We start from the raw sequence: 25,206 nt of genomic DNA on the forward strand, positions 1-25,206 counted from the left end.
TTCTATAAAGGAGGAAATATCAGAAGCAATTCTGTTTCTAAGAACAATACTTTAGTTTATTTTGTATTGTATTTAACAGCTATACGCCAGGTTCAATTAATATATAAGCTTTTTTAGGTTTTCCAATTGATTTTGGTTTATGAAGTTTAACTTTGATTTTGGTTAAGAATGATCACTTTGGCAGTGATAAAATGCCTTGTATGTTGTGCACGTAACTTCTTCAATCAACATGGAAAATAAATTTGTATATTAAAGGATCGGTTTTGTTTTAAAGTAATTAACATAAGTAATTAACATATAATATACTGCTAGCATGTACTGGTAAAAGCTGTGTGTTTGATTCAGAAACACTACTATTATTTAAATAAACACGCGGCTGTGTAGCCATGGGACACCCATTCAAGCTGGAAAAAAGGTGCAGGTTACACAGCACATAACAGATAAGCCCTGTCCAATACAATGGTGTTTTATCTGTGATCTGCTATGTAGCCTGTGCCTTTTCTGCAGCTTGTATGGCTGCCCCCATTGCTACACAACAACTTGTTTATACAAACTATAGTAGTCTTTCTGAAGCAAACAGAGCAGAGCAACAGTACATTATATAATTACTTTTATACAGTATACTTTCAGTTTTTGGTGTTACTGTACCTTTAAAAATAGAGGCGTTGAAGTCGGAGGTACCATAAACTAAGGAGATGGAGGATATCCCATACCTGCATTTCCATTAACAAGACGACTGCAGTATACGAATACACGTGTTCAGCAGATACACGTGTTCAGCAGGTATATTGAAATGGGGATACACAAAATACGTTGCAAATATTTAAATGCATGGATAATTTTATTATTGGCTTCCAGCAATAATCCATAAAATAAAAATACCATCTCTTTTGGCGTTTTATCAACAAAATGTTTCTTTTTTTAATCTCTCTTGAAAAGTTCAGTTGGGCACCAGAAACATCAGATGTTAAAAAAGGAAAAAAATAATAATAAAACCATTAGGGAAAAACTGTGAAAAAAGTAATATAAACCAGTTGCAGGTTTCACTACTTGGTTTGGCAAATGGTGGAAATAACCAATAGAATTCCTTGGCTGAGTCCTCGGCTTGGTTTGTAGAACATTTTTTTGGAAAAAGGAGGATTTGTAATTATTTGTAAAAGATCAAAAAGATAAAAAAAAAAAAAAAAAAAAAAGGTTATGTAGCCAGGTGCAAATTCTCTGTTACCAAGTGGAAAATGTCAATGGCAAGACTGAAACTGCTGTTGGTCATACTGTGCAATGAGTTTTTTTATGTGGGCAAGTTTATTATGAAGATATTCACACCGGTTCTTCTCTTGACTGTAGTTTGGATTTGTCTAGAAAGTTGGAATAAAAAAAAAAATTTAAAAAAATCTGTAAATATTTATTTTTAGAACAGACTTCTACACCTTGATATTTACATCGCACATTTCTACTTGGTATATACCCAGAGTTTTGAAGCATTATCAACCCAAGGGACTTTTAGACAAATCAGCTGATTTTCCAAACCCTTACTTCCAAATGCATTATGTCAGATGGCGCCAAAGCTATTACAGATCTCATTCTGTTGGGCTGACCTTCAAATATACGAAAGAGTTAAGTATAAATGGCATGAGCTCTGTATAAACATGCTCCTTAACTCCGTTTTTGATTTAGGCTTACAGATGAGGAGTTAATTATGAAGGGGGCTTAACTGTGAGTGTTTATTGATATTAACTGCCTTTTTTTTTTATCTTCCCACAATTGCTCTGAAAAACCAAGTAAAACGGAAAATTCTTACTTAAAGGATACCTATCACAGCCAAAATCAAACACATATTAGCAATCAGACCAGTACAACCTAAACACATTTAATCAAAATACATATATAGGTTTAAACAAAAAAAAACAAAAAAAAAAAACAGCATTTTTTAAAAAAAATCCCTTACTTTGTCAAATGGGTTCCTTCACCGAGGGAGCCAATACTGTGACTATAACATGCAAATGAGTTCACAAGCATGCTCAGATTGTAACACTGCCCTGAGTATTCTACCCAGAATGCCTAGCCTTAGTAAACTCCTCCACTAGAAGTTTCACGCGATTCCTCTCTTGTCCCCTGCTGGTGATGTTATTATGCAAATGAAGGGCACACACTAACTTCAAGAAGGTGGCAGCACTACTGAACAGCAGCTAACACAGAAGTTTGGCTGATTTGAAAATAGCTTAGAATTGTTAAGCAACCAAAGAATTTCAAAGGAGCATGTGAAACTGCAGAACTGCAGTTGGCTGGGAAAATATAGATAGGAGGAGCCAGTGAAATCCAAGATGGCTGCCTCAGCTAGAACTGCAGTGGAGATATGGGAGATCTTGCAGAAGGTATAGTGAGCTGATGATTTACATTATACAAACAATCCTAACTGTTTTAAAAATCAGATTTCTTCAACTTTCAGTGTATTTACTTAGTAAATTATTTTAGTTATGATTGGTTCCCTTTAATACAACAGGATGAAAATATGCACAAAACAAGCATTTGATTTATTATCAGGCCAAGTGGAACATCGGAGTCTACTGTCCTTTTAAAAGCAAAGCACTGTCATACAGATTTGATAAGACCCCTCCAGTGATCCGATTATTCTGCTAATTGCAGATAGACCACATTTGTAGAGGTTTGGTGTCAGTCAATGGAGGCAATTTTGGAAACTTCGGAACGCTGGCCTTGAAGGCACTGTATTAGTTCACAGAGACCTATAGTGGAATAAATGCCCTTAACATGTGCTATAGGGCAACTGTGCTTAGGCCTATACATTTTATTCAATGACAGATATCTAGGCAGGGTTAGTAGTGTGGGCATTGTAAGAGAGAGGTTTTACAAACTGTATTGATTTTATTTTATCTTTTAAAGGTGCAGTAGACCAGATTTGTCAGAGGGGTGTAACAGAAGATAATGACAAAATAGAGACCAGTACAGCTATTAGACAAACCAAGCAATGTTGGTAATTATTCTATTTTTCCATTCTAATCCATCTAGTCCCTGGTGAGCGGTACATATTATTTGCCAAAAATGTATTAAGATTTTGCAAGTAAACATATGGATGAAAATTGGCCCAAATATATAGGAAAAATGTATGTTTCATATATAAAAATGTATGTGTATATGTATATACACACACACACACACACACAAGATGTCTTAAATATATTGATAATGGGTGCATAAGACCTCTTGTATTTGTCTATATGTATTTTGTGGTCACAGCCTCATTGCACCCCGCCTAATGGTTTTAAAAATGTGTGGTGAGCACAACTTCCCCTTGTTTTTTATAGTGAGTGTGTGTGAGTTTGTGTGTGAGTTTGTGTGTGAGTTTGTGTGTGAGTTTGTGTGTGTGCGAGTGTGTTTGTGTGCGAGTGTGTGTGCGCGAGTGAGTGTGCGCGAGTGAGTGTGCGCGAGTGAGTGTGCGCGAGTGAGTGTGTGCGAGTGAGTGTGCGCGAGTGAGTGTGCGCGAGTGAGTGTGCGCGAGTGAGTGTGCGCGAGTGAGTGTATATCCTCAAAAAAGACCAGCAACACCTGTAATTTGCATTCACAAAAGTATACTATATTATTTCATGTGCAAATGATGTGCATATAAAATAAAATATCCCCAACTTACTTTTTTGATTTTGCGATATTCCTGTAGGATCTGATCATGGATAGTCTGGAAAGAGAAAAATGTATGGATGAATTGAAGACAACATGTAAGATGGCACATGGTTTAGAAAATGGAGAGAGAATAAAACATTTGAGAAATGGTAACAAGTAACAGTAAATTTAACAAGGTTTAGTGCTCAAAACCCCCTTCCTGCATTGCCCCATCATAAATCCAATACATAGGGCAACCATCCCAAAGTGATGTAAAGTGAAGTTGTAGTGTCCCTTTATAAAAGCAGAATAACATTTTGGAATTCTGAATAAGAATAAAAATGAATGTAGGACTGGCCAGACCAGTGATAAATTTGAATCGGTTGGCCAGTTTAACTATATCAGAACAAATAATAATATGTAGCTTTGTGCACAATATATATTTAGTGTGAAGGATTTCTTTTAGAGGGATTTGAGAGGAATATTTCATCTCAAATCTATATAACATTTACAATAAAGATCACAATAGCTGACCATCATGCCTGACACATTCCACAATCTGTTGTATGGGCCTTTTAAATGGCGCAGGCCCACAATGCTGGGTAAATATGCTTATGGAAAGATATCTTATCCGCAAAACCCCAAAAATATAGGTATCGTTCCTGGGACTCATTCTGAGTGTTTCTTACCTTGAATTCCTCTGAGCCCTGACAAAGCTGTTTGAGCTGGGAGTCCAACTGTGTAAACCTGCGTGTTATACGCTCTATCCTGGCATGCAAGTCTCTGTATTCACTGTACTCTGCATTGAAGTCATTTTTGAAACTCTGCCGCTGTTCCGGAGATGAGATTGCCGCATATTTCCTATAAAAAATGATATGCATGTAAAGGCGTGTGTTGGGGTGCAGCAGGTGCAAAGCTCAGAGCAAAGGAAAAACCTGGGATGGACATACAGTAAGTAATCCGGCATTTCTGATGTGGAAGTGGGAACACTGGAGTTACTGCATGCACCATTTAAATCTAGGAGAAAGAAAAGAATCAGTTACATATAAAACTCAGTGGCTCTGTTTTAGGGCAAGTCAAATCATTCTGTAAAATCACGGTTATATGTTAAAACACAAATTCTTCAGTGTATGTGTTTTTTTGTTTTTAATTGCCACATTTCTTTGGCTGAAACATCAATAAATCTCTACTATACATTTAGACAAACAACAATCACATGCATGCAAGTCTAAAATACATGTAACAATGCAGTTAAGTATATTATTATATTTACATAAGTACACATTGACCGTAAAATTGATGGTCAAGAAATGAATAAAAGCACCATCTAGTGGTCACAATCTTCCCTGAAGTGCACATTATAGAATTGCTTTTAGCAATATGATAAGGCAAGATAAGAGCTTTCGGAGAAAGGGCACACAGTATTACAAATATAAAGAAAGGTTCCCAGGCCTGGATTTATGGCAATGCCACAAGAGCCCGGACCTAGGGCAGCAAGATTTTGGCGTGCAGCCCAGCCGCAACCTACGGAGTGCTAGGGATGGGTACTTCTGTAATCTCCAGTGCTCCAGCACATGCACCCGCGGGCGGAGGGAGGGGGGTGCTGGATTGCAGGGAACTAGGACCCAGCAGCCCGGAATCCGGGCATGAAGGTTCCCATGACTCGACAGATAACATTACTAAAATGCATCATCCCAGTACTAATAATGTGGTTTGCATGCTTGAGCGGGCTAAGGAATTGTGTGTTGTTCAGAAGAGGCACATATCTAGGCACACCGGATGGGAGTCAGCATTCTAGATGGAGATTACAGAAAGATGGAGCAGAATGGGGAGGTGTGTTGGGCAAACAGGGTGCTGTTTTAATTAGAAGATATTTTGGGGTTTTGATATTTTTTGCACTAAATAGGGAAAATTTTAAACACAAGTCACATATTTCCTGATTTGTACAAGCAATGAAAACAAGTAACTGTGTTCACTGAGAAGCCTCTTTTTAAACAAGCCCCATTCAAAAGCAAAAAGTAGAGTGGAAAGTAAAATTTTCAACCTTTTACCTGTTACAGGCCCCTTTATTTCTCATTCTCTAAATGTCATATTATATTAAACACATCTAGAGCAAGGGCAGGTTTGCACTGACACTTATTAACTACTAATTTTACTATAGACGTATAGAAATTTCACAGTGGTTGCCATATAAATGCAAAAGTGCCATCGTTGCTTAGTTCTAATGATCTGTAAATAGTGGCCCAATCACACTCCATTCTAAAACTTCCTTCAACCTGCATCTTGAGCTGCTCCTTATCTCATAATCTATTGCAGATTTGCTTTGATTGTTCTGGTTAACTTTTTGCTCTATATAATGCAAGAAATAGACCCCCCCCCTCCCGCCTAATTAAAAACAATAGGCAAAATGTGCAGCCCTACTCATGAAACTAATGTTTAAAAGGAGGAGTAAACTGCCCCTTTGGGAGTTTCCACCACTTTCCATATACATATCCAGCGAGCCACACTCTTAGCGGACGACTGCTTTTCATGAGAGAGAGAAAGACATTGCTTTATGTTTCATACAAGATTCAATTTACATAAACTTTTTCTTTCGGGCAGTTTCCATTTGCCTGTGCATGGTACAGAAGCAGAACATAGTTCCCCAGTGTCCGTATCATCATTCCAGCTGCTTCCTAAGAAGATCTAGTGCTACTGCTGACATGCTATTGATTTATGTAGGAAAATATAGATTGAAATCTTCAGAAATGACTGCAGTCTGGTTATGTGCAAGGTAGCACAACTTATCTTATTGGCCAGTGATGTAGGGACTGGGCATGCACTGTAGTGATTAAAGCTGTGATGACCTTTTTGAAAAATTCTTGCTACATTAATGTATGTGGAAAATTGCTTCCTTTGCAAAGTCGTACCACTTTGTACAAAATCCAAGTATCCCCATTTATGTCCTCTTTTATGGGTACATATAATGGTTGCAGTGCAACACAGAAAATCAGCAAGCTCATTAAACTCTTTGGGCCTTTAAGTTCACTGATCTGTGCTTCACCTATAGGTCTGTATACATGGAATCGTTGACCAATAACATAGTGCGCTCCCATGGGGGAAACGGAGCAACGAATCCCTGCAGTGCCATGTACAATACAGAAGAAGACCACATTACATGGCCACAGAAGTAAAGCACACTTTGCAAGGTTAATCAGTAATCGGTGGAGATACATAGTGCAGCCAGCGCTGGTTGCTAAGCAGCTATGCACCAGAAATAATTACTAATCATTTGTGCATTTCACATAGACAGTATTAAATGGACAACTGTGCAAAGAAGACAGTTCCAACATGAGGGTGCTCAGGGAGACGAGGTAACGCTTATAAACAAATGTGTGTAAATGAATAGCAAATATAGGTGTCAAGTAGGTTATTTTGATAATCTTGTTGCTTGTATGAAAGTATGCGTGTGTGATCCGTACTCACAGAGTTAAACTAAGTGTCCAAACCACCTTCCCATACACTAACACGGCAGTCGCCTAACAACACTGTCAGGCGACAGTTGCCGGAAATAGTGAACAGGTGCTTACAGTGTTAGCTTATGGGGTCCCCAAAACAGGTGATCGTTGTGCCATTTCACGAAGTGCATAAAAATTGCTGCCTTCAGACAGAAGAAACAGCATGGCTAAGCAATCTGTATGAATTCAAGTGCAGAAAGTAGCTGTGCTTTAAACAGCTATGGGCCAGTTACTATTCATACACCATTGAAGCAGTTTTTTCTAGGAGAATATAAAAGCTATCCCTTCCTTGATTGCAATAGAAGGAAGAACAGGACCAAAAGCATAGTTTACATATATTTCTAGGGACTGCATTGATACTTGATCAGAAGACGACCACGAGATCTTGTTAATTGCTGCTGGTTTCTATGCAGTGCTTGCCGTATGGACTAACTGATCTGCTTTGGATGTGTATGTAGAAGTTGCAAACAGAGAAACACGTTTTGTATTGTGTTCTACTGAACTTCTGCAAATATGTATTAGCTGCTGGTAGAACACAAAAGTGAGCAAATCAGTAAAAGAGTCTTCACACAATGTGAATTTCTCTTTTGGTTGTGAAAATATATAATTTATAAACAAACTCTGTGCATATGACCGGATCCTGCGTTAAAAAGGAAGTCTGAAACAGCTTGTGTAACACAAATAGTATTCCTCTGGTACACAGTGTGCTTTGATGTGCTACAATAAATGTGTTGTAAATGTATGATTACTTAGGTACAGAGAGTCCTGTAGTCGGCCAAGTGATGACAAATGACCAGTATTTACAGGAAGATGGAAGATGGAAGTGGGCGTCTCTTCCATTATTATGACCCCCTTCCCCAATGACATCACTTCAGGATTTAAGATAACAGCAGTGGCATGAGCTGCAGGTACAGTGTAGTTTGTCTGATGTGTGTTGCTGGTATAAGCTTGTACTTTGGTAGTATTAGACAAGGCAGGCTGGACAAATGCAGGAGGGGCTGCTGTAAGACGCCATAGACAGTCATTATTTATTGGGCCAGTGAGGGTCTGTTTGGGCCTCTGCCAGGCCCTATTTTGAATCCCAGTCCAGATAAAGACAAAGGCAAGTTAATGAGAAACATGTAGCTCTCCAACACAGACAAACAGGAGTGGTGCCTAAGCTCTGCTTCTTTATCTAATTCCATGTTATTGGATAGATCTTTCTCTATTAAATAAGCAAGTAAGAAGGGTGAAAACATGGGAAAATTATCATGTTAGAATGCATAAAGAAAGGGCTGTGCTAAAATGGGACTATGACATTGCGATTACACATGCACCAGCATTAGATTATGATGCTCTGACTGAATAGTATGACACAGTCAGAGATTGCCTTTGTACTAGTTATGGTTTGGAAGCAGAATCCAAAAGCAGGTAAATTAAATAAATGACAAAAATATCCTCATAAAGCCAACTAGCAGTCTGGGGCCACAGCCAAGCAAAGAATTATTCTGGGTCAGTGATTAACATGTATTAATAATAAATTAGTTTGAGGCTTGACATAGCTAAAATTAATCAGAGCAAAGGCCTCACCAATAGTATCCTGAAGAGTTCCACCAGTTACGCCAGAGTTCTTGACAGGAGTGCAGTTTTGCTTTTCCCCTAACTTCTCTTTGGACCGCTCCTTTTCTTTGTGCTTTTTAGACTTCTTTTTGGGCTTGGCATGCTGAGAGTTACAGTTCAGTTTGCCCTCAGCATTACTGTCTGTTTGAAGTGGATGGCCTAGCCTCTCTGAGGCCTCCTGGCTCACACAGTCTCTGTGTTGGGTATCAGTGCTGGAGTCTGAAAGGGGGTCATGAAAAGCAGGTAAATGGGAGCTGGAACAGACTGGGTCAGACGAAGGGATCTGGGAAGGTATGGCAGCAAGTGAATCCTTTCCATTGGAAGAGCTCAGCTTTCCATTGAAGGTGGGTTGAGAGCGATGCATGAAATGGGAGATTCGAAGTTTCTTCGATAAGGGATCAGTGAAATCTGTATTTTGTGACGGCCGCTTCTGTTGAACAAAAAGAATGATATATTAATTACCTTGTAAACATAACAGATGGGCACTGATGCAAATAGGTGTCACTTCCTTTGAATAGTCATTTTTTTTTAACAATATTAAGCCGGCAACATCTCTTAACCTGTCCCTCATAAAAAAAAAAAAAGTTGTATTTTAGGACATAAAAAATATTAGAATAATCTGGCTTTTGATGAAATCTGCCCTGCCACCCAAACCGATTAGAACAGAGAAAAGCAGACATAAGGTTTTTTTTTCAAATGGTTGTAATGACTATGATAAATTGAACCACTAGATGGCAGTGGTTGTTTATAATAACAACAGGGCCCTCCAAAAGGACAGATAGACCACAAATTGCAGAGAATATTTAAACAACTCTGTGCGGTCTAAAATCTTCTGAAGCAGTGGATGGACAGAAAAAAAAAACAGACATCCACCATGAATAAAAATGCGCAATTGCTGTTCGAATCAAAGGAAAGAACATGTGAGCCTAAAATTATTTTGGGCTCCAGGATCTACCGCCTAAGGAACTCAATTGAATTCTTTCCCGGGGGGAAAAAGTACCAAGCATGTTTGCTAGAAGCAAAACTAGATGGGAAATTGTACTGGCAGAAATAAATACACAGGATGTTATTACATGTGCAGTTCCCTTAGCAATGTTGGGACATAATGTTCCTTTGCAATAGTCACTTTCTTGTTAGAAGGCTGGATTGTACCATGCAACACGCTGTATGGAAAAAGCTGTCAGAGGCTAAACAGGTTTCCTAAACCAAAAAAAAAAAGCTGCACACACTTATAACAGCAGAGTGAAAGCTTATATGTCTCAACATTAACATGTGAATAGGGAATTTAACCCTTTAAGTGCCAAGGGAATGTCACATATTTACTCGGAGTGCCAGATGCATTTTGTACATTTTGTTCTCTCTCTATTTAGGGAATTTACTTGGGTGGGCTTTCAATATACCTAGGAAAATATACATTGCTCGTTTTAGTGCAACAGATTTCTTTTTTTTTGTTTGTTAGAATTTCTCTTCTGTAACAAGATATAGGGCTCTTCATACCTACAAACTTTAACTATATAAACATATATATCAGAAAATTTATTTTATGCACAAACAAATAATCCCATGTCTCCTGAATGCTCAAATACCAAATATGTGTAGTTTTTATGGCAATCTCCTACTTTTAGGTCAAAAACTCCCAGCAACACAATACTGAGTTTCCAAAGCAGTGCTCCAGAAACCTGCATACTTTAGATTTCAGGGGTAAAAATTCCACTAATAATTGGTTTACCCCAGATTACGATACATTTCTGGAAAGTACACATTCCTTTGAATCCAAAATGGGTAAATATCCATTTCTGCTCTAACCTAACAGCAATGCTTTGCTAAAGTTAGCCATTATTTTTATACACATGTAGAACAGTTCTGAGAAATCTCCTCCGTTTACACCATATTATCTAGATACCAATCATGGAAGCTATTAGAAATCCCCAGGCCCCATACAAGTTATTTACCCTAACCTGTTAATCTGTTAGTATAGATAAACAGCAAAGCAGGTTTTGGTTAAGGTATAAGTAGTTATAATGGCACTGCTAGGAGTGACTACTGTTCCACATCCCTTTGGCATTTAAATGGTTTGCACAATTACAACCTCATTCAGAGGGAGCAGGATAAAGTTCCCTGGTATATGACTCAGTGAGGATTTCACAACATCCTTTCAGACACGCACACAAAGGGTGACTGCTTAAAGCAAACAGGACAAATAGAAATAACTGCAATCTTGGTAAGCTCTTTACAAGGAATAGAAAAGTCACAGATCTTGTCTAGATCATTATCAACATATGTGTACGAACAGTGGCAAACGATTATAGGAGTCATTTGGCAAGCTGCCCCAATTGCCATGTCTGCAGGGCCCAAAGCGACCCAAACTGGCAACATTTAATAGAACATGCACTGCAGGTACTGGAGAATTCAAATAATTTCCAGCTGCGTTATCAATGCAGTCATTATACAAGTGCCACTTCCATCCTGTATGGCAGGACCCATTGACTTGCACAGTATATAATGTGCTTGGGATTTTATACATCCACCACCATTTAGTGAAGAATATGCTTTGTGTGCCAGAACCTCTCACTTTATGTATATAATGTGCTTGGGGTTCCAGTGCCTACTGCCATTCATTGTATAATGTTTTTGATAGTACAAAACTGATCTGCTCTTATCATAGAATATGATGATGACATTACCCATTTATCTCACTGTATATTAGGATGTAGATGCCAGTTCTGTTTGCTCTCACTTTATTATATGCTAACTATATGCTAAATATTACAACCTATTACCCATAGCTCTCATTGAATAATGTGCTATATGGGGGATGCTATATCATTATGATTCCCAATTACTTATTACACACTGTATAATGTGCCAGGGTCATAATTGATCTTACTGAACAATCTACAGTGAATGGCATTTTCCCACTGTTCTCACTTGTGCTGGGATTTCACTACCATTACTCCTGCTTTCAGTGTATAATGTACCAAATAACCAGTAACCGCCTCTCTGCCTAGAATAGGAAATTATCAATATTGGGATTTTGTAGCTAAAGGAAGTTCCTTGCATCTGAAATATTTTTTTTATGTGGAGACAAAAAGACTAATTCTACATTAAATGTACAGCGTGAAGGCAAATTACAAACTTTTGATGACCTTAAAAGTAAATTTAATCTTCCGAACCAAATGTTTTTCAGGTATCTTCAACTACGTCATGCCATTCAGGCTAAACTCCTGGAAGCTAATATTGAGACAAGTCCCACCAAATTAGAGGAATATATTCATACCCCAGGATTACAAAAGCCTATGTCCCAATTGTATAAACGAATCAGTCTACCCACACCACAAATAATCCCTAAACGATATGCAAAATGGAATGTTGATATCCTAACCTTGACTCCAGATGTATGGAAAGAAGTCTTGGAGGCGGTATATGATTCATTTATAAGTGTCAGGGACAAAATGGTACAATTTATATATCTACACAGGATTTATCTCACTCCACATAGACTATTTCAAATAACTAACACTATTGCTGATGAGTGCCCTAAATGTCATTATACGCCAGCAAATTTTATGCACATGGTCTGGTCCTGTCATAAGCTCCACACATTTTGGAAAGAGATTATAGAGGAATGCATGAAGGTTTCCTCTACCCCTATACTTTCGGACCCTATACCTATCCTGCTTAACTACCCTAGCTACATGTATGCATAAAAAGAAATGCAACCAAGCAAGGGCTCTTTGTAATAATAAGCCACAAGTTACTATATGTATGGGGTTGGCCATAATAGTAGGGGGCCACCTTGAATTTTAGAGCTGAAAAGTGATACAAAAAGTATACACTTTCCTTACAACATCCACTGTGTTTGAACCAAAATACAGATACCTTGTCTGTCAATAAACCGAGACTTTGAGAGCAGAAGCAAGTGACGCTGTGGTTTAATTTCAGCGTAGATACAATGCCAGAGAAAATGCTTTTCTCACATAGTCCTAAGATAAAGAGGTCTAATGCCATTTCGACTCTCAACAGAACTAGAGTATAAAAACATGTCTGCAACAAAACAGCACATTTGTATCTGAAATATAGTGTATTTGTAGAGAGCTGGAAAAACAGATACCAAATTGAAATGTATAATGTAGGTCACATACAGTGCATGTTAAAGGAAAGGTGCACGCTACAGTTGTTCACAACATACCTGAGGGAGAGGGGAGGAAGAATTCACATTTTCTTTTGGAGGGCTCAGAGGTGCATTGTCTCCAGGCTGGGTACTTGAATTCTGCTGCAGTAACAGCTTTCTGCAGGACAGCAACAACACATTCATTACTGAAACTGGTTAAAGCACAAAATAACGCATGTTGTAAAAAAAAAGTGGGAAGTGCATTAATATTTGCAGTAAAAAGTCTACATGATTGAACACTTACAAGTATGAGGACAATTTGGTACACAAAAAACTATGCTAGATTATATGGAAGAATGTCAAAGCAGGGGATTTTGAGGCTGGCAAGAATTTATAGTGTGGCAGGCAGTACGCAGGCTTATGTCACTGCCATTAGGAATTGTTAACAGTTTCAACACAACACAAGAAAGCAAATTCATTTTGGCAGCACAGTATGTGGGGCCCACTAGAACAAAAATGCACCTACAATTCCATATAAAAATAATATATATATCCATATCTGGAAGGAATTAAAGTGAGCAGGGGGGGGGGTTACCGAGTAAGAATCTTTTTTAAGAGCTGTTGGTCTCCTTCAGAGTAGCCTGGCCAGTCCTTCTGTACTTCCTTGTACAAACAGTCTTTCAATGTATAGGTGCAGTCTTTGGCACTCAGATTTGCCACCTGTATAATAAGCAGTATGGATATGAAATTGAAAAATAAAGCAGAAAAAAACAAGTAATACAAATACCTCACAAGGATATGAGATTGGGGGTGAAACCTCAGCATTCAATAAAAGCTAAAGATAGCATACAAAAACAAAACAAAAAACAACTGCAAATTAAAAAGGTCAATATTGAAGGCCTGCAATGGCTCATAACACTAGCTTTTGAGACAAGCTCTTCTTACTGCAACATTACAGAAAACAACCCTTTGACTATGTTTGTTGTTAAATTGCAAGTCTAAGTAAAGATGTGTGTGCATGTGTGAATGGGAGTATCATACAGCACAAACCTAAGTCATGCTCCCTAAGGGACCAAATAATATGAGGACAGCAGAAAAACGCATCCATTATCACAAATCTTTTGTGATAAAGGATGAAGTGCCACACTGGACAGAGAATGCTGAACAAGTTAGTGCCAGTGTACTTATAGAGCATAAAAAATATTATGCAGGCCTGGGATAAAAATGTTTTGTATGAAAGCACCAAAAGGCTTAAAGGAGAACTAAAGCCTTGCCCCCTCCACCTCTCCCCTGCAGGTAAGCAGACAGGGAGATTTCTGAGAACAATACATTCTGTGAGGAGGGAGCTTGGAGGGGAGAAAGGGTTTAGTTCTCCTTTAACAGAACTCGGAACGGAGTTGGAGCAGAGCATTTGATTAAAAAAAAAAGCCATGGTTCTGCAATTATTGTTTATTTACACAAGAAGTACTGGAATTCCAAAGGGACAATATTATTCTTATATTTAAATGGTATAAGTGTTCTTCTAAGTTTTCCACACTCAAAAAGTATATATAGTACATAATATATGAACAGATTTTGATTTTCATTAAAAAGGTGTATTTTTCCTTGCTTGAAGAGTAGAGGGGTTGCCTAGGAGACCCTGCTGCCCCATACTCTCCCAGGTAAGGGTTAAATCAGGGGTGCCCAAAAGGTAGATCGGGATCTACCAGTAGACCTTTAGCTCAAGACACTGTCAACAAACAGTTTGTCTATATCACCTCTTATTTAATTATTTTAATTCAGATATTTATTATGTTATGGTTACTTGAGAAATAGTTGTTTGTTAAATATAGCAATAGAAATTCTCTCATAAATCAATATAATGTTTAAGTAATAGTTTCCAAGGAACAGAAATCTAAGTACAGGAGATGGCAGGTAATTTGTGTATATGATGTATATGTATATTGTTTATATGATGTAGATCATAATTGGACTAGAAGTAGACCCCACTTTAGTAAAATATGGGTGCTCCTGGGTAAGATGTTAAGATATGGTGCACACTGCAATTAGGGATATTTTCTCCCCCACTCGACAGTTAATGGAAATCATGTCATAGTACAGGCGATGGCAGGTAATTTGTGTATATGATGTAGATCATAATTGGACAATACGACTAGAAGTAGACCGCACTTTAGTAAAATATGAGCGCTCCTGAATTAGATGTTAAGATATGGTGTGCACACTGCGATTTGGAACATTTTCCCCCCACTCGACTGTAAATGGAAATCATGTTAAAGTACATGCGATGGCAGGTAATTTGTGAAAACACTGTGTGCGTCAATGGGTTACTGGAGTATATCTACTGGGGAATGAGAGGGCTGGTCTCACTGTTGACTTGGTAGCTAAGGCATATTCAAAGGCATTTTAGCGATTTCTTTGACTCAAATAGAGCCAAGTCATACAGATGGTGCTCAGTTCCCTGGCGAATAAAAGTCAAAGCACATCTACAGCAAATTATTTAGAAATATACACACTCATTGAGTTACACATTAACATTCACTCATAAAAAGAAGAATATTAGGAGTGCACTGTATGTATCAGAGTTCATTGGCACTTCCTCAGGCTTTGCTATTTATGGCTTGACAGGTTTCATTAGTTTAAAATAGACCTGCAAACGAACATGCTTTATGCAACCCTGAAAAAGCGTTACAGCTTAGTTCCATTAATAGATTTCTTTTGAATATATGCATTTACTTAAAAATAGGGATGTACCGAATCCTTGTGCCTGGCCGAACCAAATCCGAAAAATCATGCGACTTTTCATCACAAAACAAGGAAGTTTGTTCCTTGTCTCTTTTCCCCTCCCCCTCACTGATTTGCATATGCAAATTAGGGGTCGGATTTGGTTCGGGATTCAGCCAAATCTTTTACAAAGGATTCAGGGGTTCAGCTGAACAAAAAAACTGTGGATTTGGTGCATCGCTACTTAAAAAACACAATATTTAAGAGTTTATAAATCCAAAAGTTTTGCGATGTGGAATTGTTTCTTCCCAATTGCTCAGTTTGGTCTGGAGTTAAATTTTACTGAGCACAGGTAGGAAAACTGACAAATCAAAGCTTCTAAACAACATAGATTGGTTAGCTCATTTCCTTACACTAACCTGTTGCAGGAGGCTGTCAAGCAAATCCTTTTCCTGTATTGAAAGTCCATCTTTCTGCAATCGCAAGATAAGTTCAGGTTTCTTGTAAGGCTTTAGGGCCAGTAAGTGCACTACCCTGTCTTTGAAGGGTCGCTGAGACAGCCCTGTGCTGGTTTTCCGTATGGCACTAGCAAGGTTGACTGGAGTGGGGTGCTTCCGGGAGGGAACAGCATCTGGGACTCCAGGAGCAGGTTTCCGCACCTGAATCTTTTTAACTAAAAGAGCAAACAAACAAAAAATCAAGGATCAGGTGGTTTCCAATATCTCTTTAATGTCTAAGCAATCAATTCTCAACATGCATATTATTTTATATTTATAGTGGGGCAAATGTGTACTACAGGGGCAATAAACTTTTATTGGGGGAAAAAGGTTGGAGTAGAAATAAACAGTACACTAGCCTACTGAAGAATCAAGCTGCCCAGTCTAACATGAGCATAAGCATTGGCTTTCCAAACTTAGCCAAGACAAGCATTTATCTGGAATGACAACCATGTTGTTTACCTGTACTAGTGTTATGTACCTATTAGTTATAGGAAGATGCCAGTATCACATTAAATGTACACAGAGCAGGTAGGAATCTCTTGCAAACAGGCTGATGAGCCTTGAGATGTTGCTAAACTGCAGCTCCCAGCATGCCTTAAAGGAGAACAAGAGGAATTTGTTTTTCCTCCTTAAAGAGGGGTTAACCCCCAAGTGAACTGCACCACTGCAACCTCCAACACTGCAACTTTCACTTACCTGTTCAAGCAAACCAGAGTAGAGGAATTGGATGGGTGCAATCTCACACTACTGCTTTGTGGTTGCTGGCTAGAAGCATGCACAGTTGAAGCCAAGTCTAGATCAGCTTCAACTGTACACTGCAAAATGGTCTTCATCAACACCACCACAATACTCTACTTTTTCAAAACAGGTAATGGAAAGTTGGGGGGGGGTGCAGTGGTGCAGTTTGGGAGTGGGGAGGGAGCTCTTTCCAGAGGGTGATAACTTAAGTTCCTTTCATTCTTCTTTGCAGCATGCTGGGAGCTGAAATCAAGCAACATCAGGGATAAGACTTGAGTGGGTATGAATTTTTTATTTTGCACAGCCTATTTACCCAGTTTTTATTTTTACACTGAACAATTCCTTTAAATTGCATTCAAAGTAGACATGGCAGACAGTGGTTTCTGCTCTACTTTCTCTTATGAGCAATGTGTTTCACAAAAAAAACCAAACAAGCAAAAAATAAAAACAGAACTTGAATCTTTGAGACAACAAATTCACATTCCAGTTATTTTTAGTAAACTTAATTTGAGATTCACAACAAATCTGATTTACTAAACACAACACCTGCCATAAAGCTGGAACAGACTTGTAGAAGAGATGATAGCTACCAGTCGACATTGTATAATACATACATTCTGCTTTCATCACCAAATATTTGTCTAACCTTATGACTAAGCATCGTAAAATATTTTATGATTTATTCCAAGTTTATCAACTCAATGTCTGTGTAGACATTGAGAGCAGTATTTTTTTTACTCTAATCCTTAGAATTAACATTACATAGCTATATGTTCAGACAAAAATTACAATGAAAGCAAGGATGTTTTTTTATCCAGGCAATAATTTACAGTAAAAGTAGCAAATGAGTCTAAAGTAACTGGACTTTGAGTAACTTTTCTTTGCTTATTTGAGTGGCTTCTTTAGTTCACCCACGTAATGGGAAGCAGCATCAACTAGGTAACATACAACAATGCTACTTGATTTACCAGGTTCAGGTGACTGAACATACAGGTAGCTTGCAATGGGCCATACACTAGTTATGTGTGGGCCGGGCCAGAACCCATGGGACTGTGAATCTGGCAGTTTTTGGCCGGCATTCCACACATCTCTCGTGGGTGGGTCTGCCTCCAGAATATAGGTATTTATAGACTCATATCTGTGTGTCCCTCCCCTTGGTGACATCAAAATTGGACTGGTCAGGTGCATGTCTATGAATACCGTAGGCTCGGCATGTTAGGGTCGGGTGCAGATCAGAAGCGAGCGGGTTAGGTGAACTTTTTGTCAGACTATACATCACTACCATGCTTGATATTGGCTACATTTCTATTGCTCTAATCTTTAGGGTATATAGCTCCCAATGATCAAACAGAAGGAAGGGCAGAGAAGCTAGGGCTCCGCTTCATCTACCGATATGCCATTGACAGATATAGTGTGCCACAGAAAACTGTATGAAACCATGTTGGTGAGAGTTTAGCCATCTTTATCCTGTTTAGTTGGGAACATGGTGCACCACATTTAGAACTCCATGGACATAGCATAGCACAGGAGCTAAAACTAGAATCCTATGAGACAATAGGTATTGTATGACAGTACATTATTATAAACGTGCATACTAACTTCGGCGGCAATTGATACAAGATACCACCCTCAAGAGCACAATAAATCTCATGCCAGAACTAGTTTGTGCTTTACTGGACCTATGTCTAAACACCACTTACTTCAAGCACAGGGTTATTTTTTTTTTACCAGCAAAAACATGGCTGTGTAGTGGGTTTGCCTCGGAACCCCACCTTAGTACACCTTTACACAGAACAGGAGGAAAGGAGAGCCGTGAGCACTTTCAGGGATACAGCACAAAGTTATTGGTTCAGATAAGCAGATGACACCAGGTTAAAATTCAAATTCACTAGGTTGCAGCCTTCAGTGAACTCATCACAACATCATGAAGTTCACAAAGACAAACTGGCATTTTTGAAATGGGATACACGAAAAAGACAGAGACAACTTGAAAATTTAAGTATGCAGGGAATCCACCAATACTGCCAGTATTTGATTTCCACCACCCACTGAAAGATAAAATGCAGAACTCTACACCACAAAGCTGAAACTGTGACAACCAGTAATCATTTAAAGCCAATAAAAACAAGCATTGTGTTGAAAGCTTGTGGATACCCAAACTGGGGTTTTAATCTGAAGAGAGAGGAGAATCAAATACCAGACAGTGAGGAGATGCAAAAATGACAACATACTATATTTCGATTATGCTGGCTATGGAGTTTCAACAAACATCCCATGCCTGTGATTTCCAAGCTGGTGTACCCAAATGACTAACACCTAAACAAAAGCAAAGCAATATGCTGTCCAATGTAATAATGAGTGCACCAATCTATACACTGAGGAGACCAAATTGCCCCTTAGGCAAAAGAAAGGCATATGGGAACTGCTTTGATGACAGCAACATGCATATATTGGTCCAAGAATACAAATTGTTTGAGAGATGTGACAGAAGTTAGTTATGCCAAGTTAGCAACCATTTAACTTGAAAAGTTAAAAACTAAAATATGTTTGGTGGTACCACTGTAAGTGCATTATGTTTACTCTTCAGTGAGATTCATTTTACACTTACCTGAATACATCCGAGAGATCCACTGCAATTAGATTATGGTGATTGTAACGGCCTTAAGGGTTTAAAATGCTGGGCAATTCCCCATCACTCAGTCTGAATTACAAAGCAAGTACAGTTTCTTTGGATTTATAACTAAAATATATTATATACTAAATGGCCAGGGCCAGATTATGGCGAAACGCAGGGCGAGAATCCATTGCCTTGCTGCACTTCTGCGCCTGGAAGCATATTTTCCGCTCGGGTGAAGGCAGACGTGGCGAACATTTTGCATTTCGCTCCAAAATCCACCCACAGTTCAAGAGGCATGGGGCGCAGCGAGGCAGCTCTTTAAATCAAGTAAAAGGGGACGTAAATGCAAAAAAAAAAAATCCAATTTTTACTTTCTTTAATGAAAAAAAAAAATCTCTCCCCAATATACTTTGATTAAAAAATGCCTACCGTTTTTATAATAAACCTGACCGTATGCAGTGAAATTCCCCCTTCACTTTACTTGCTCTGACAGCTGCAGATAGGTCCCTAACTGCTCTGCAGGGAAATAATCATACTTTCAAATGGCTGGGGGGAGGCCCCCCACCTTACTTCCCTGACCTTGAGCAGCTTTGTTTTTACCCTGTAAAGTAGCCAGCAACTGTGTAGAGATTTGTATCCGCAGAACCAGTGCAGTCTGTATATTCTGATTATTAATAGTCTTGTTGTATCAGCTTCTTTGACTTGGGTGGTTTTGATAATTTATGACAATCCCTAAGCTTAACCTCCCAACTTCATGGGAAATTTTTTTTTTTTCAAAATGAATCAGTTAATAGAATTCTGCACTGAAATCCATTTCTCAAAAGAGCAAACAGATTTTTTTATATTCAATTTTGAAATCTGACATGGGGCTAGACATTTTTCTCCATTTCCCACCTGTCCCAAGTCATGTGACTTGTGCTCTGATAAACTTCAATTACTCTTTACTGCTGTACTGCAAGTTGGAGAGATATCATCCCCCTCCCTCCCCCCCCAGCAGCCAAACAAAAGAACAATGGGAAGGTAACCAGATAGCAGCTCCCTAACACAAGATAACAGCTCCCTAGTAGATCTAAGAACAACACTCAATAGTAAACACCCATGTCTCACTGAGACACATTCAATTACATTGAGAAGGAAAAACAGCAGCCTGCCAGAAAGCATTTCTCTCCTAAAGTGCAGGCACAAGTCACATGACCAGGGGCAGCTGGGAAATTGACAAAATGTCTAGCCCCATGTCAGATTTCAAAATTGAATATAAAAAAATCTGTTTGTTCTTTTGAGAAATGGGTTTCAGTGCAGAATTCTGCTGGAGCAGCACTATTAATGATGTGTTTTGAATAAAACTTGTTTTCCGATGACTGGATCCCTTTAAGCCCAGACCACACTGAGCATGTGCACGGTCTTGGTCTTGCAAAGATGTTTAAAGGGATACCGTCATGGGAAAACATGTTTTTTTCAAAATGCATCAGTTAATAGTGCTGCTCCAGCAGAATTCTGCACTGAGAACCATTTTTCAAAAGAGCAAACAGATTTTGTTATATTCAATTTTGAAATCTGACATGGGGCTACACATATTTTCAATTTCCCAGCTGCCTCCAGTCATGTGACTTGTGCTCTGATAAACTTCAGTCACTCTTTACTGCAAGTTGGAGTGATATCACCACCTCCCTCCCCCCCAGCAGCCTAACAACAGAACAATGGGAAGGTAATGAGATAGCAGCTCCCTAAGATAACAGCTCACTGGAAGATCTAAGAACAGCACTTAATAGTAAAAGCCAAGTCCCACTGAGACTGATTCAGTTACATTCAGTAGGAAAAATAACAGCCTGCCAGAAAGTAGTTCCATCCTAAAATGCAGGCACAAGTCACATGACTGGGGCAGCTGGGAAACTGACAAAATGCCATGCCAGATTTCAAAATGTAATATAAAAAAATCTGTTTGTTCTTTAGAGAAATGGATTTCAGTGCAGAATTGTGCTGGAGCAGCACTATTAACTGATGGGTTTTGGGAAAAAACATGTTTTTCCAGGACAGTATCCCTTTAACAAAGTTACAAGACAGCGGCCAACTTTGAAAACATAAATCATTTGTTTAATTAGGCTTCTGGTGCAGTAAATTCATGTTTATGTTTAGTATACAAAATACAGCATTTCTAGCATTATTCTATTTTAGACTTTAGTTCCCCTTTAAGTTACGGAGAAGTCCTTTTAAGTAATCTTTGAACAACTATTTGCATGCCAATAGAAGGGTTTGTTTGGTTGTTTCTGAATAACTAGATCATACTAAATCAATGATGTATTTGCAACAAGATACAATTAATGAGGGGGATCACCGAAAAAAACTGAGCGGGAGAATAATTCTAAAACACTATGCAGGTAAACGAACCACAATGTGTCTGCGTGATAGGAACCATTGACTTACCGGTAACTCCACAGGGGCAAGGAGTATTGTGATTGATGCTGCACAGTATGTCGGTGATATAGTGAATAATGTACCCCCTACTGTAATTTATAAAGATATTATAAGTGCTTATAATAGGTTTATAGGTTCAAAGGTAATAGGTATAATAGGTTTATAGGTTCAAAATTACCTCACAACAGTAAAGTCAGTTATTCTCCTCACACAGGAAGTCACACCCCCTTCCCAGACATGTGATAGTTGGTGCGAGGGGGAGCGAGATTTGAGGTGATGGAGGGAGGGGGGAGCATGACCTGCCATAGTGGACGGGAGGGTGAGCGAGAGTGAAGAGGAATCCTGTGAAGAAGGAAGCGACACCATGCAGGGACGCAGCTGCAGGTGACTTGGGAGGAAGGAAAGTGCAGCCGATAGATGGGAGGCATTGAAACAGGTGGAGCGTGTTAAGTGCGTGCGAAGCAAGGAAGTGTGGCACATGAAAGCCAAACTGTGGGAAACAGGGTAGAGGAGAGAGCAGCAGCTACAAGTGCTGTCTCTTTAAGTTTATAAACGGTGCGTTCTGGCGTCAGTTTATAAGGATATAATTTACAGTCTGGTCCCATAGGGAAATGACCAGACTGTAGATTATATAGTGAATAAAGTACCCCCTCTTGTAAAATATAAGGATATTACAAGTTACCGAGGAGTTTCATGACCATATAAAAACACGAGGCCGGAGGTCATGGAACTCCGAGGTAACTTCTAATATCCTCATATTTTGCAACTGGGGGTACTTTATTTATTATAATACACAAGTTTGAGTGAGTCATGTTACAGAAATGACATCAGAACTCACCGAGATATTCATGGCTTTTGTGTATTATATATAAATAACGGAGAATTCTCAACATGAATATGAGCACTGTATTCATGCAAGACCCCTCTGCAACTGGTGCACTGCAATATCTTTACCACGAGTCGTCTTTCCCAGGATAAAGTCTTACAAATATTTACTGATGTATTAGAACAAGGTTGCTACACATTCGAAACTAAAGTAGCACTGTAGCAATAACAAACAAATTTAATTTAATGTTCTAAACTCCAATTGCCTTCTGTTTCTGATCTGCATGCAATAATCACACACACAGATAGGATGTTTGAGAGATGCTTTAACACACATCAAATGATGAACCACTTTAATTTCTCTTTTTTTTTTTTTTTTTTTAATCCTTACCCATCTACTGCACCCCCAAATTGGTATAATGGGGGGAGGGTTGGGGGATTTTTCTGAATGCCTAAACGTGATTACTGTACAATTGGGAACCCTTTAAGGCAAATGCTGAATTTCCGATGGTCTCGACTGCTCATACAGTGGGAAAATTAACAATTAGAAAGCCTCTTGCAACTGAATGATTAGCACTCCCTGGTCATAATACCAATGCCATTCCTGAAACCTATCCAGCTCATCAGGCCAGCATACCATATAACAGTTCCTTTCTACACAGTGCACAAATGTAGGAAAGGAGCCAAATCTTGCTGGGTGCTGATGTAATTTGGCATGTCCAGAAGGCATGCAGCTTCAATAAACTCCTAGGGATGGCTCAGTGGTGAGCTCATATTCCTAAAATACCAACCAGCTCAACAGACGAGTCCTACAAACATGGCTCAAGTTAGGGTGATCTCATCAAGCTGTTCATTTCCCAGAGCTCAGAAAAATGGGGCAACTTATCACACTGCATGGCTCTATTAAAATATTTCACAAAAAACGGCTAATATGCAAAACAGTTTCATATAAAGAAAGCCTTTTCATAAAAAATATACTTTTCTAGAAGCACATGCCATTGGATAATTCCATACAGAAATACTGCAATTTTATTTAATTAAGTCCACAGGCTGGTTTGTATGGAACACTGTGCACACAAATGTAAGCACTAGCTTAAATCAGCTAAGAGAAAGTCTCGGTTGAACCAGTCCATATTAACTATCTATACACATGTCTACATGCCTGCATAACAAGCCTACTGTTTGGTATACTAGCTATAACTCTATCACTAAAGCAAACTGAAATTAGTAGTTTGTATTAAGAGACACCAAAATGAAGCAACATAAATAATTCTTATTTGCGATATTTCTATTTTATTTTTCCTCGGATAGTCAGACCTGTAAATGGCTATTCATACTATGGGTGAAAACCTGCCATTAAAAAATAGTAATACCTCCATATCTGCTGCCCATTTTGATGACAATGGCACCCCTACTCTTGTTCTCCTCCTCAGCCTGCGCCATGCTCTGCCGTGCCTTCTGATAGGAGTCGTCTGTGGCACACACAGTGATTTTATCCTGGATGCTGCCCAGACAGTCCAGCTTGACATGCCCGTTGCTGCAGAAATGGATAAAACATTGTTATAAGAGGTAAAGGGAAACAGGCATTTGTTTCCAATGAAAAGCTGAAGCACCAAGAATAACCTGAGCAGAGCAGCAGATAAAATGCTCAGATCTAGTGAAACAGGTGGAACATACAAACACAGAGAAAAACAAATCACACACCAAAGGGCCTGAGGTAAGGTGCCAATTAGGTGGGCTAAGACTTTCTTGTCCCATGTTTACAAGGACATGACGTCCCAATACAAGTATAAAAGCCACAGGGGGGTTAGAACACTCTCAGGTACTGATCCAAGTAAACAAGTTGTTAGCAACACCACTTAAGCAAAGTGCTCCTAGGGGGGTGATGAAGGCCCCAGTAGGGCCTCTGTGCATATCCATGCCCGACTAATCCCAACCCTGCATTAAAAAGACCAACTCATTCTTTAACGAAAACAAATTGAGTCTTTCCTTCAGCAGAAACCTAGAAAGTCAAAGGCAAACATAACTATGAACTAATCCTTACATTAAATATGAATTAAGGTTATATATGGATCTTTATTCTCCCTTTAAAACAGGAAAATAAGATTTTATTTCCACTGCATATTTGTATTTGCATGTATTGATTCAAGTGAGTGGCTTTGCTAAATCCAGTATTGGGACTTAATCCTAGTCTGGGTGCAGACTCTAAAGCAATGTGCCAGTGCCATCATGGCACCTCAAGCATTTATGAAAGCAAATACTCAGAGAAGGAAGGTACTGTGATGCCAATAACAATGCCTTCACTGTATAACATATAAATGGCATAATGAAGGATGGTGCACATACTCTAAAATATGTTCAGTAAAATGTATTTGATGAAATGTTCAGTCCCTACAAGGTGTCATAAAAGTTAAAGGGATACTGTCATGGGAAAAAAAATGTTTTCAAAATGAATCAGTTAATAGTGCTGCTCCAGCAGAATTCTGCACTGAAATCCATTTCTCAAAAGAACAAACAGATTTTTTTATATTTAATTTTGAAATCTGACATGGGGCTAGACATAGTCAATTTCCT

General features: G+C 38.8%; 1 protein-coding gene across 1 annotated transcript in view; it reads right to left on the reverse strand.

Moving 5' to 3' along the window:
• Nucleotides 1–822: 822 nt before the first annotated feature.
• The window catches only part of ell.L (elongation factor RNA polymerase II L homeolog), a 73,092-nt gene continuing 48,708 nt past the window's right edge, over nt 823–25,206 (reverse strand). The window contains exons 4-12 of the mRNA XM_018256197.2: nt 24,006–24,169; nt 15,960–16,213; nt 13,415–13,539; nt 12,898–12,997; nt 8,679–9,138; nt 4,563–4,629; nt 4,302–4,473; nt 3,644–3,688; nt 823–1,355 (exon numbers count right to left, since the gene is read on the reverse strand). Of these exons, the coding sequence (XP_018111686.1) occupies nt 1,239–1,355; nt 3,644–3,688; nt 4,302–4,473; nt 4,563–4,629; nt 8,679–9,138; nt 12,898–12,997; nt 13,415–13,539; nt 15,960–16,213; nt 24,006–24,169 (1,504 nt within the window). The 3' untranslated portion in view covers nt 823–1,238. The remainder of the gene's footprint in view (nt 1,356–3,643; nt 3,689–4,301; nt 4,474–4,562; nt 4,630–8,678; nt 9,139–12,897; nt 12,998–13,414; nt 13,540–15,959; nt 16,214–24,005; nt 24,170–25,206) is intronic.

Source organism: Xenopus laevis, chromosome 1L, assembly GCF_017654675.1.
Source record: "Xenopus laevis strain J_2021 chromosome 1L, Xenopus_laevis_v10.1, whole genome shotgun sequence".
NCBI lineage: Eukaryota > Metazoa > Chordata > Amphibia > Anura > Pipidae > Xenopus > Xenopus laevis.